At 39.0% G+C, this 13,690-nt stretch overlaps 1 protein-coding gene across 1 annotated transcript in view; it reads right to left on the bottom strand.

The window, feature by feature from the left end:
- The window catches only part of dock3 (dedicator of cytokinesis 3), a 964,109-nt gene that overhangs the window by 294,686 nt on the left and 655,733 nt on the right, over positions 1-13,690 (bottom strand). Inside the window, exon 14 of the mRNA XM_059944552.1 lies at positions 13,211-13,336. Within this exon, the coding sequence (XP_059800535.1) occupies positions 13,211-13,336 (126 nt within the window). The remainder of the gene's footprint in view (positions 1-13,210; positions 13,337-13,690) is intronic.

Raw genomic sequence — 13,690 nt, 5'->3', positions numbered from 1 at the left:
TATCTCCATGAAATGCTTCTTTACAATGTTGTGATGATTACAGGAGAATATAATCAATAACATATAAGTAATAATTAAAAAACCTAAATTCAAATTGAAATACATGGGAGCAATTTTAATCCAACAGATCTGAAATGGAAATGTTGCCTATTAGGCTGGAAATGCTGTAATTTTGAATTTGAAATTTCAGATTTATCACTGAAATTGGAGTTACCAGACTACTTTCTTATAAGTAGGTAACCTTTTGGCTATATGATACTTCGGTGCACACAACCTTTATTACTCACAAGAACAGAGAATTAGCTACCAACCAGACTCATTTCTGACATTGATGTACAAATATAATCAACAAGGGCAGTTCACAAGAAACTTCCTGATAAACATTTAGTCATTAACTTATAATGCATGTACACTGCACCTTATCTCAGGTATGACTAGTATTTTACAATATCTGAGCACCAAATGAAATTAAACACTGATGTTAGTGTTTATTAAGATTGCATCATGGCAACATTGTAATGATGGAATGACTCTAACGAACTAAATGAAACACAGTATTGTTCCCACAATACTAGTCATAAGTTTGAGCATCATAATAATGAGAAGAATACTGCACTGAATCTTGTATAGTACTGAAAACTAACCAATGCACACTTTTAAAATATTAAAACTGGAGTCTGTTTTCACTGTTTCTAATAGGGTATCTGATGTAGTGATATGGAACTAAGAACATTACAGCACAGTACAGGCCCTTTGGCCACAATGCTGTATTGCTCTTTTAACATACACTGAGAACAATCTAACTCTCCCCTCCTAAACAGCCCTCTAGTTTTTGATCATCCATGTGAATATCTAACTGCTTCTTGAATGCCCCAAATGTTATTTCCAATAAAATACCTGGATTACACTTGAATTATTTGTAATATAATAATCAATGTGGTGCAGTGTAGACTGAAGTTTACCCAAGTTGTCTGCAACATGTTTGTATATCATGTATTATAGAAAATGGCAATTATAGTTTTTTTCTTTCAGAAACACTGATTTACCCAATCTGGAAATTTTGCAATGCATTTGGCCCATCTGATGCCAAGCACTGCAACATCCTGAAATAAGGTTGTTTGTGACTAGTTACTACATAGTTTTGTGATGGATAGTGGTAATCATATCTCTTTCTTCCAAAACATTGATTCAGATAACCTTGAACTTTAGAGATACATTTGGCTCTACCTTCTGAAGCTTAAGTTGTAAAACGAAGTAACTTCAAACACTTTCATGTCAGGAACTACATAGAATAAAGCTGTTGGTAACAAGTTTGTACATGGTTTTATTATAGATGTGACACCCGGAGAAAAGTTCCACTACTAATAATGTTCTTTATGTGGAAGCAATGCTTGGGTTCTGGTTAGTGATAACAGGTACTTTGGAATGTGAGTCGTCCAATAAAGGGAGTATGTTTTCATTCTGTGTGCCTGACACCGAGGTGATCTGGGTCTTTTATTTGGTGGGAGATGGACAGAAAAGATGCTGGAGAAGAGAGATTGTAGAAGTGGACTTGGAGTGGGGCCACGAGTCAATGAAGCCCAGGGAAATCGATGGAGGATCAGTGAAAGGGAAACCGTGAGCTCCAACTTGCGCACATTGGACTGTTTCATTAAAATGGGCTCTTTTCTTTTTGATTTTACTTTATTAACCCTTTAGTCAAATTAAGAATTATAAAGTTAAATCATTTAATTGCATATGGTGCACTATCTGTTATTTCATGGTACTGATTTGTAACCGGGGAACACATCACGCAGCATCCACACAAACAGGGGGTTTCGGGTGAGCTTACACCTCAATTCATACATATGGAGAGGCCAGAGATTGTTGACAGAACCTGAGTATTACATAGAAAAAGGCAATTCCATGAGAAACAGGCATGTAGAACGCATAATCTGAGCACTGAGAGAAAGGCAGAATTGTTAATTATTCACATTTTTTACCAAGGTGAGAAACTTCACTGCAGTATATCTTATGAGTAAAAATCAAGACGAGTTATTATAGTAGATACATAGCTAACCTGAATTTCTTCAAGATCAATGTCATGAAAGTAATTGTCATGTCACTGAATACTAAAATCCCACACAAAATACTCGTGATAATGAAGCTCTGGACAGTGAGGATAGCTTCTATCGCAATTGAAGTAATAATAATTCATAAATAAAGATGCAATATACTTGTTAGCACAGTCAAAATTTATCTTACATGTTTACACTACCTCTGTCTATCAGATTTCAGTCCTCAATGCCTTTCTTTATGCTTATTAATTGCATGCTGTAAGTAGTAGTGGAGTCACTTGGTACTAACAGATCATTAGCCAGATCCTTGAGTGAAATAGACTACAGCATGCATATACTAATTTGGATTGGTTGGGACATGTGGAGATTCTACTAAAGATGTCCATGAACAACCCAACACTATTGTGATGCAAAGGTAGGTTACAGCTCCAATGCAGAAAGAAGGTCAAGCTAAAATTTTAAGCAATTTAGCAGTCACATCAGCAGCTGGAGAATCATGTCAGCAACTACTTAGTTTGAGAGAATGATGCATCCATTACCAAGACTCATCACAGAGCTAAGACCTCCAGGAAGCAATGTGTGTTGCAACCTTCTCCTAATAAATGGACTTGAAACTACTGTGGGAAGGCTTTCTACCTGCACATCATGTTTCTTTCTCTACAACAGCAAATCATTATCTGCGGACTGATTTATTTGGGCCTCTATATTTTCTTTCTCTTCCAGTGATTTTTCTATAAAATTTCCCCCTTTCCCCCAAATATTTTCCCCTGGCTTAGTATCAGCTTTGCAATCAAACAAAATTCAGCGAGTGTAAAAAAACTGGAGGACTGAACAGACTACTTCTGCACTCTAGTCTACTTGGAATGTGGCAAGTACATCCACATCAACACAGTCTTGATAAAAGAAAATGAACTTTTTAGGGTGATAGCTCAAGTTTAAACCAGTATTCAGATAAAATTGAATAGGATTTAGCAGAAATTGTGCTTTGAATCACAAAGTTTACTGTTCTTTTCAAAATCTCTGAACAAAAAAGATGCTTATCTACATTGAACTTTGAACATAAAATTTGATTCTGAACAATCTTACAGTTTGATTAGACATGTCCAAAAGTGAGCTGAGAGCAAGGATACATATGTATACCCCAACCAGAGAGATGCACATGAATGCATCAAATTTGATTTTACATCTTCAAATTAGATTTGAACTCTACCTCTGTTTTAAGAAGATGCACAAAAAATACAGTAATACTTATCCAGTCAGTCATTATATACATTGCAAGGCAGGTTGACACAAGTTATTCAGCACAACAAGCAGCTACCTTTCATTCAAAATAGAAGTGACATATACAGTATTTATCCAAGCACTTAATTTGTCATATTCTTTAAAGATATATTTACAGTACTTTACTCCTGTTTTATTTCTGACAAATGTCAGTTATGTCAAAAATACTGATCACTGGCAGCATAAACTAAACAGCTATAGTGTAGACAAAACAGCTATTGTGAAAAAATAACAACCTTATCAAAAAATCTTACTAAAAACATTATTTTAAAACTGGCAAAGGTTTTGAAAGGTGCAATTTGAATTTCAAGGACTTAGCAGATTGGTTACCAGAAGGTTACAATTATAAGAGAAAGAGAGAAGGCCTTCAAAGGCTACAACAGCATTAGTTACTTTAGATGTTGTAAGAAAAAGTCAGATGGAGTGAATTGAGGGCTACTAGCACTACAAAAAGAGAGTTAATTATAGTGGAAACTGCTATACAGGAGTGGTCATTTTGAGAGTGTCTCTTTCTGAGGTTGAAGTGTTGTGATTGAGGTCAAAGTGCAGAGGCTTTGACAAGATAAAGTTCAGTGAGAAAGCAGAATGACAAAGACATTACAGAAGGTAAGGTCTTTTATTTTAACTCAGTTGCTAATAGCTTTGTAGTTAGGGTACCCAGGGGAGTGAGACGTTCCACCTGTCAAACGTGGGAGATCAGGGAGGTGTCAAACACTTGCAGGAAGAGCATTAGGGTACTCCTCAGGGAGGATACTCTGGAGGGATTAGAAATTAGGAAAAAGTAAGGAATAATCACTTTGATGGGGTTATACCATAATCCTCGTAATAGTCAGCGGGAATTAGAATAAAACATGTGAGCAGAACACAAAAGGGCATTAAAGCAACAGAGTTGTAATTGTAGGTGATTTCAATTTTCCCAATAAGCTTACTGATTTTGGGCAGAAGAGAACATGGCTCACAAATATAATTATAAACAAAAGAAAATCTGCAGATGCTCGAAATCCAAGTGACACATAAAAAATGTTGGAGGAACTCCGGAAGCCAGGCAGCATCAATAGAAAAGAGAACACCTGACGCTTTGGGCTGAGACCCTTCAGCAGGACTGGAGAGAAAAGATGAGGACTCAGAGTAAAAGGGAACGAGAAACATAAGGTGATAGGTGAAACTGAGAGGGGGGAGTGGTGGTGAAGTAAAGAGTTGGAAGGTTGATTGGTGACAGAGATATAGGGCTGAAGAAGGGGGAATCTAATAGGAGAAGACAGAAGGTTCATCTGCCCTCAAATTTACCTGATGCATTTCCGACACCCCCTTCCCCTTTCTCAATCTCGGTCTCTATTTCTGGAGACAGTTTATCCACTTTCCACCCTGATACTTGTAAAAATGCCATCTCCTTCTTTCAATTCCTCTGTCTCCATCACATCTGCTCTCAGGCTGTGCTTTTCAATCCAGAACAAAGGAGATTTTCTCCTTCTTCAAACAAAGGGGCTTCCCTTCCTCCATTATTAACGCTGCACTCAACCACATCTCTTCCGTTTCATGCATGCCTGCCCTCACCTGCCCTCATCTTTTCACTGGGGATAGGGTTCCTCTTGTGTCCTCACCTACCACCCCACCAGCTTCCATGTCCAGCACATAATTCTCTAACCTTTGCCCTTTCCAATAGGATCCCACCACCAAGCACATCTTACCCCACTTTCTGCTTTCTGCAGGGACTGCTCCCTACGCGACTCCCTTGTCCATTCACCCCCCCCCCCAACTGATCTCCCTCCTGGCACTTATTCTTTCAAGTGGAAGAAGTTCTACAACTCCTTCCTCACAACCATTCAGGGCCCCGACAGTCCTTCCAGGTGAGGCTACACTTTACCTGTGAGTCTGTTGTGGTCAGCTATTGTATCTGGCACTCCTGGTGTGGTTCTTGTATATTGGTGACACCCAACGTAGATTGGGAGACCACTTTGCCAAGCACCTATGCTCTGTCCGCTAGAAAAAGTGGTATTTCCATTCCGACATGTCCATCCATGGCCTTATCTACTGCCATAATGAGGTCATACTCGGGTGGGAGGAGCAAGACCTTATTTTCCATCTGGGTAGCTTCCAACCTGATGGCATGAACATCGATTTCTTGAACTTCCGGTAATGCTCCCCCCATCATTCTCTATTCCCCATTTCCACTTCCCTCTTTCACCTTATCTCCTTGCTCCCCATTTTTTCTCTCCTGTCCTATTAGATTCCTCCTTCTCTAGCCCTATATCTCTGACACCAATCAACCTCCCAACTCTTTACTTCACCCCTTCCCTTCCTGTTTCATCTATCTGAGTTTCTCCCTCCCCTCCCCCACCCTTTTACTCTGAGTCTTCATCTGCTTTCTCCAGTCCCGCTGAAGGGTCTCGGCCCAAAACGACGACTGTACTCTTTTCCATAGAATCTGCCTGGCCTGCTGAGTTCTTCCAGTATTTTGCATGTGCTACTCACAAATATAATTATCTTTTTGAGGAGGTAACTAAGAATATTAAAAAGGACAGAAAGTGGATGTGACTTACACAGACTTTGGCAAGTTTTTTGACAAAGTTTTGTATGGTATGCTAGTCCAGAAAGTTGAGGCAAACTGGATTCAAAATTGTTTTGGTGTTAAGAGGTAGTGGGTAATTGTGGATGGATATTTTTCTGACTAGAAATCTATAACGAGTGGTGTGACAGAGAGCTCAGAGCTGGGAATTTTATTGTTTAGACTATGTATAAAGGATTCGGGTGAGAATATAAATGGCATAATGACTACATTTGCAGACAACACATAAATAGGTTTAATTGTAGACAATGAAGAAAATTGTTTAAGAAAGTAGTGGGGCATAGATCAGCTGAAAGATTTAGTGGAACAATCAGGACAAGTGTGAGATAATACATTTGTGAGGTCAAATTTTGTTAGGACTCATGGAGTAAACTTCAGGGACTATAGGAGCATTCATGTACAGAGAGATCTTAAGGTTCAAGTCCATCGCTTCCTTAAAGTGGCAACACAAATAAATAGATCATTGAACAAGGCATTTGGTTTGCTAGCCTTTATAGGCTGAGTATAAGAGTTGAGACACCATGGCACAAGAGCATGTAGAGTACTATGAACAGTTCTTCAGATCCACATTGCAAAAAGGATGTGATAGCAATTGAAATGCAGAAGAGATTCATCAGGATATTGCCTGGAATGGAGGGCTATAGCTTCACGAAGAGACTGAACGAGCTAGTGTTATTCTCTCTGTAACGTAGGAGGCTGAGAAATGATCTTATGGAGGTTATAAAATAATGAGGGATACAGATAGGATGCTTAGTCAGAATATTTTTCTGAGGACAGGATATTCTAGAACCAGAGGGCGTTCTTTCCTGTTGTACTCCATGGCAGAGCACAGGTGTCCCAGTCTTGGGCACGTAATTCCAGTACAAGGTTGCACCTTAGCCTGCCTCCAGCTTCAAAGGTCACTACATCTCAGTGCTTTTGTTTCACTTTCCTGTTCATAATTTTGTCAGTTATTCTACTAATGGGCCAGAATGACTGGAATGATACTAACAGTGCTGACATCCAGTTTTTCATGACTAACTTTATTCAGTATTTGGGAATAATATTATCAAATTGATTGTCAACATCTTGAAGGATGAAAGGAGATGTGACAATTGATTGAAGTGCGTGAAAATAGCTTGGAAATGAGGCTTGAGCAAAAAAAAAATCCAATGATTAAGTTGCAAACATTCTCATAAAATCTCCTCAAAAGATGGAGAATGAAACATATTTTGCTTCTTGGTTTGCTGACAGACTTCAGCTTGTACTCACTGGTAGTTTCTGCTTTGCCGCTGACTGCATGAGCCTTGACGAAGCTCTCCAAACTGTGTGACTGCAGGCAAGCCTAACCCAATTATCAGTGAAAGTGATGACCTTGTGTGAGCTTGTCACGGTCTCTGTAGTTGGTCTTGCTTATATTGCGGGTGGGTAGGTGGTAATTCATTGTTCATAGGTGGCCATTGAGTACAATCTCTGACAGCACATGTTAAACCTAAAGTTAAGAACAGGAACCGCAGGAACATGGTAAGCATGTAATGACAACTGTGAAGGGCAGATTCCATATAGTGAGGTTGAGGCATATATAGTGAGGTTTAGACCCTAAGATATTAAGAGCAGGGTTAGGTTATTTGGTCCATTGAGTCTGCTCTACCTGGCTGTTTTACTTTCCCTCTCAATCTTATTCTCCATATTCTTACATTCTTACCTTTAACACCCTTAGTAATCAAGAACCTGTTAACCACAGCTTTAAATATACCAAATAACTCGGCCTCCATAGAAGTATGTGGCAATTAATTCTATAGATTCATCAGCCTCTGGCTAATGAAATTCCTCATCATCTCTGTTCTAAAGGGACATCCTTCTATTCTGAGTATTTACCTCCTGATCTTAGACTCTCCCACTAATGGAAACAGATTTTCCATGTCCACCCTGTTTAGGCCTTTCAATATTCAGTAGGTTTCAATGAGACCCCCCCCCCCCCCCCCCATTCTCCCAAACTTCAGTGAGTACAGGCCCAGAGCTATTAAATGCTCCTCATATATTAACCCTTTCATTCTCAGGATCACTGTTGTAAATGCCTCTGGACACTCAAATGCCATCACAACTTTTCTTAGATAAGGGGCCCAAAACCGGTCACCATACTGTAAAAGTGGTCTGACCAATGTCTTATAGTCTCAGAATTACATCCTTACTTTTATATTCTAGTCTTGAAATGAATGCTACCTTGTTACTGATTCAACCTGCAAGTTAACCTTTAGGAATACAAACCCTGTCTGCAAAAAATTGTCTTTTTCCAGTATACCCATTGTAATGATCTCTTTTAAAGCAGTTGTTACAGGCAAGTGTATTTATTTTTCTATCTGACCTCCATATCTAGCTTTCCTATGTTTGTAACACTGCAGCCAACAGAAGTTCTTTCCTGTAAGTCAGCAATTAATCTGGAAGAAAGCGAACATAGAAAGATGTAGACCAACAAGAATAAAGGAATGGAAGTGTTGCATGGTAAGAATGTTCATTTATGATATACAGATAGCCAACAGTGTGCAATTTACCAACAGAATTTCATATTTACATTTCATTGTGATGATTGCTGTGTGGAGCCAAATATATAGTATATCATGTGATATTATTTCTATAGTCAATAGCAACAGCTGAAACTGATATGACTGCATTTCTTAAAGTGTAGCTACTCATTATCTCCACCATGTAATAAATCACTGGCATGTTTAAGAACTTAGTGTAAAGCACGTCATGGTACAGACTGATGCAGCCACCTCCATCTTTTGATATAGTATTGAAGTTGGGAGGAACAGACAGGTTTTGTTATGTACAGCCTCTTGAACATCCCTATAGCTGTTTATTAACAAGAGCATTGCAGGCAGCTCTTTGGTTTGAGCAAGAGAGGGTCTTCAGACTGTTCAATCAACAGAAATGTGTTTCATCATTTTAATTGTGGTGTTCTCCATAATGCAGCTGACTATGCAGACAGAACACAGAACATAGAAATTTACAGCACATTACAGACCCTTCGGGCCACAATGTTATGCCAATCATATTATCTATTCTAGAGACTGCCTAGTTTCCCTAGAGCATAGCCCTCTATTTTTCTAAGCTCTATGAACCTATCACAGAGGCTCTTAAAAGACCCTATTGTATCCGCTTCCACCACTGCACCCACCACTCTGTGTGAAAAACTGACAACCCCTCGGTAGCTATTTCCAAGCACCTTAAAACTATGCCTCCTCGGGTTAGTCATTTCAGCCCCGGGAAAAAGCCTCTGGCTATCCACACGATCAATGCCTCTCATTATCTTATACACCTCGATCAGGTCACCTCTCATCCTCCATCGCTCCAAGGAGAAAAGTCCAAGTACACTCAACCTATTCTCATAAGGTATGCCCTCCAATCCAGGCAACATCTTTGTAAATCTCCTCTGCACTCTCTCTATAGTTTCCACATCCTTCCTGTAGTGAGGTGACCAGAACTGAACACAGTACTCCAAGTGAGGTCTGGCCAAGGTCTTGTATAGCTGTAACATCACTTCACAGCTCTTGAACTCAATCCCACGGTTGACGAATGCCAACATATCATACGCCTTCTTAACAACACTGTCAATATGCACAGCAGCTTTGAGTGTCCTATCAACACGGACCCCAAGATTTCTCAGATCCTCCACACTGCCAAGAGTCTTACCATTTATATTATATTCTGTCTTCAAATTGGACCTACCAAAATGAACCACCTCACACTCGTCTTGGTTGAGCTCCATCTGTCACTTCTCAGCCCAGTTCTGCATCCTATCAATGTCACGCTGTAACCTCTGACAACCCTCCAGGCTATCCACAATACCCCCAATCTTTGTGTTATTAGCAAATTTACTAACCCACCCTTCGACTTTTTCATCCAGGTCATTTATGAAAATCACAAAGAGGAGGGGTCCCAAAACAGATCCCTGAGGCACCCCACTGGTCACCGACCTCCATGCAGAATGCAAGCCATCTATAACTACCCTTTGCCTTCTGTGGGCAAACCAATTCTGGATCCACAAAGCAAGATCTCCTTGGATTCCAGGCCTCCTTACTTTCTGAAGGAGCCTTGAATGGGGAACCTTATCAAGTGCCTTACTGAAATCCATATACACTACATCCACTGCTCGACCTTCATCAATGTGTTTTGTTACGTCCTCAAAGAATTCAATCAGGCTTGTAAGGGAAGACCAGATCTCACAGTAGCTCTGGTTTCTGGAGCCCTGACCTGAGTCAACATACAACCCTTGCTTCCCATGATCCATTGATGTAGCATGAAAATGATGAATACAATAGTCTGAGACAGAATGGGAAAGTTTCCTGGCCCACATAATTTTGGGCTTTCTCGTATTCTCCTAGTCCTGGTGAAAGCTCAACTTTAAAATTCCTCTTGCTGCACAGAAAATACTCTGTGACACCTCAGATGTCCCACTGTAAATATCAAACAGAAAATATTCTATAAACATCATGCCCTGCCTATCAATACTCAACAAACCTGGAAGAAATTTAGTGTCCCTTTAAGTAATAAATAATGAGAGTAAGATGCTAAATGATGTGATTAATGAATGATGCTAAAGGGAAGGGGGTGAGAACTGAGCTTGCTGCATCTATTCTGCATACTCAAGATGGTCTCAAGTTCAGGTAACCATCTTCCTGAACCTGAGTCCATGCTGGGTTTGCTGAATAGATGCAGTTTTATATGGAGTACCAAGTACTGTATTAAACCAGCATTACACAAGGATTGATATCACCAACCACCTACTCTGCGTACTGTCAACATACTTGCATTATGTGGAAAGTGGCGTGTTATTCAATCAGAGACATATTTAAGTTGCTCTATAAATGTTTGCTTGAGATTTACAAATGAAGCTAGGATCAAATCAGCACCTTGGAGCAACAACAAAAGAAAGTGCAACAACACAGTATAAACAATGGGGCGTAAAGATGCATGTAGTCCAATATACTCATTGATGCTATAGCTATGTATACCTCTTACAAAAGCAATGTTAAATTTGACATCAGCTAAAAATTCAAGTACAGGTCCAGGATTAAAAGTGTTCTCCTTGACACACAAAATTACCAAATAAAATCCAGCACAAAATTACCAGATAAAATTCATCCATAATGTATCGACATTCATCACTGGTTTCTTTCACTTAACACAGCACCAGTGTTATGGAGTAACTGAACAACGATGCCAATGTTCAGCTGACAAGAAAAGGAAGCAATAAATGTAGCAAAAACACTATTTTGGGACTACTCAGCAAGTTACGAGTGTTTGTGGAGAGGGAAACAGAACTCATGCTTCAGGCTAGCTATAATATTTTGCTTTCAGTTAATTTGATGGCTTACTGCACAAGGAATTCTATGGGCATAAAGACCGGTTTGGTTACATACATTGGGAAGGACCTCAGACTTATTCACTGCAAAGTTTTCTTTACAAAAAAATAGGTGGGAAGTAAATTAAATGTATAATAAAATCAGGCTACGTCCACACTAGACTGAATAATTTTGAAAACGCCGGTTTCGCGTAAAAACAATAGACGTCAACACCATGAGTTTTTGAAAATATCTCTGTCCACATTAAAACGGATATTTGGGTGAATCTCCTCCTACTGGGCATGCGTAGAACAGATCTACAGAAAACAAGCGACATGTTTGGTGTTGAATCTCACTGTGAAAGTATGCGTTTGTCTAGTTACAGACTAGAAAAATTTAAAACGAAATTGCCAAATGACAGACAGCTGTTCGCTGTCATGCAGGAGGACTTAAAACTGATAAAAACAAATACTAGAGCGTATGGAGGCAACCAACTGGAAGTTCACGGACAGTATGACCCAGCTGACAATGAACATTGAAAAACTGACTAACTCTGTTGCATTAATAAAACACCTTGTTAAACATATAAAACATGTCTGCATCAGTGTTATCTTGTACCTCCATACAATGTTATATTAGGCTGTTACACATCTATTGTCAGAGAAGTAATTGCTTAAATAGGTAAACCACCTTCATACAAGCAAGGACAGAAAACAGGACAAAGTGAGTACACTTATTTATTCAGTAAGTTATGGGTCAAAGTATTTGATGAGTACATTTCTAACTCTTCTGGCTTCAGTCTCATTGCCGTCTGTTCCAGCACGCCATGACAGCGTTTCTAGATATCTCTGGTTACCCCGTCCACACTACTCTTGCTCAAGCGGCATTTTCAAATTTACACACTCTGGAGGGCGTTTTAGAAAAGCTCTGTTTTCGGGGGAGGAAAATGCTGTTTCAGTGTGGACAGAGGGTCAAAACGAAGAGAAAGAGCTTTGGTTACAGATTTATCTGATCTAGTGTGGACGTAGCCTCAGGCACGAGCCTCCATTTCTCCAGAAAATGTATTAAATGGTTTCAATAGGATCAGCAAGGGAATTCAATTTTCACAACATTAGCATGTGTTAATTTCTTTCAATGGGAATGAGGTTTATTTCAAATGAATTGCACATTGAAATTACCTTAAACTATTAATATTCATCACATTCTCCAAGTATGAAAAAGTGAATCCATTTCTTATACTGATTTGCATGGTTGGGTATGAATGGTTATTCATACTTGGTTCACAATGGTTATGAATGGTTAATCCTTGAGAGGATTAACTCAGTAGGTACAGAACTGGAATGAAACAAATGGCTCAGGGTCATCAACCTGAATTATGAAATTTGCTTCTCTCACCACAGGGAAATACCACTGACTTTCTGAATATTTACAACACTCCCTTTCTTTTAATGAATCATTTGTTTGAATCATTGTTCACTTAACCATTTAGAAATCATTCATTGTCGCATTAAATTAAAAAAAAAATTCTGAGCTTTGGACTCGGAAATCTTGTCAGTGCGTTTATGTCATGTCAACCACCTTAAATGAAGAAGAATTTCCTGCCAGCATAGGTTTAAATTTGCATTGCCATTTCCAACTCCTTTTCTCTAGTCTAGTTTTGCAAATTAGTTTAATGTATTATTTTATATATTCTTGAGATTGCTTTCTAACTTCGCTATTCATTCTTCATAATTCCAAACCTTGCCACCAGAGATGCACTTCATAGCTCTTTCTGTAACAAACATTTGAGAATATGCCTTTGTGAGGAAATTTATCAATGTGATTTGGTGCACATTCTTTTCTAATCTCCAGACACATAGAAGTTCTCAACCAATGATGAGTATAAAATTCCTATGTACAGTACCTTATTTCTCACTGATTTCTTTTAAAATGAAGCACTTAGCTCCAATTACATTCCACAGTAACTACAGGTCAAAACCTACCTGGCATGATGACGTCAGGAAAACCTAGTTTGCGTGTGATGGCCACTCCCCGGTTAAAGATAATGGGATTCTCTCTGCGAATATGATCCATATCACCTCGAAGCAGCTGGAGAGAAATGATCATTCCTGTAAAATGAGAGAGAACATAGCTGAAATGAGGCCCACTTATTTTTCTGGAACTTATCGTGTGATTCAGATTTATCTCCTTGCTAGAAGCTTACTAAGTCTCAGTTTATTAAAAGCGCTTAGAAGTTTAACATTTTGTTTTTGTTTATGCAGCATAGTACATTAGAACAAAATTGCTGGACGTGTTACAGAATGTGGCTTCCATCTGCTTGAATAACACAGTACCCACCCTTAAGTACTTCAGCATTCTTTACCCATTTGATGGAAGATAGCAGAAGAAGCTGAATGCCTACAGCAACCTAAAGGTGCAAGATGCTTTAAAGAATTAAATAAATTTCTGTTGCAAAGAATGGG

The sequence above is a fragment of the Hypanus sabinus genome, chromosome 19 (assembly GCF_030144855.1).
Source record: "Hypanus sabinus isolate sHypSab1 chromosome 19, sHypSab1.hap1, whole genome shotgun sequence".
In the NCBI taxonomy this organism is placed as follows: Eukaryota; Metazoa; Chordata; class Chondrichthyes; order Myliobatiformes; family Dasyatidae; genus Hypanus; species Hypanus sabinus.
The sequence above is the reverse complement of the archived record's forward strand: the minus strand, read 5'-3'. Positions and strand labels throughout refer to the sequence as shown.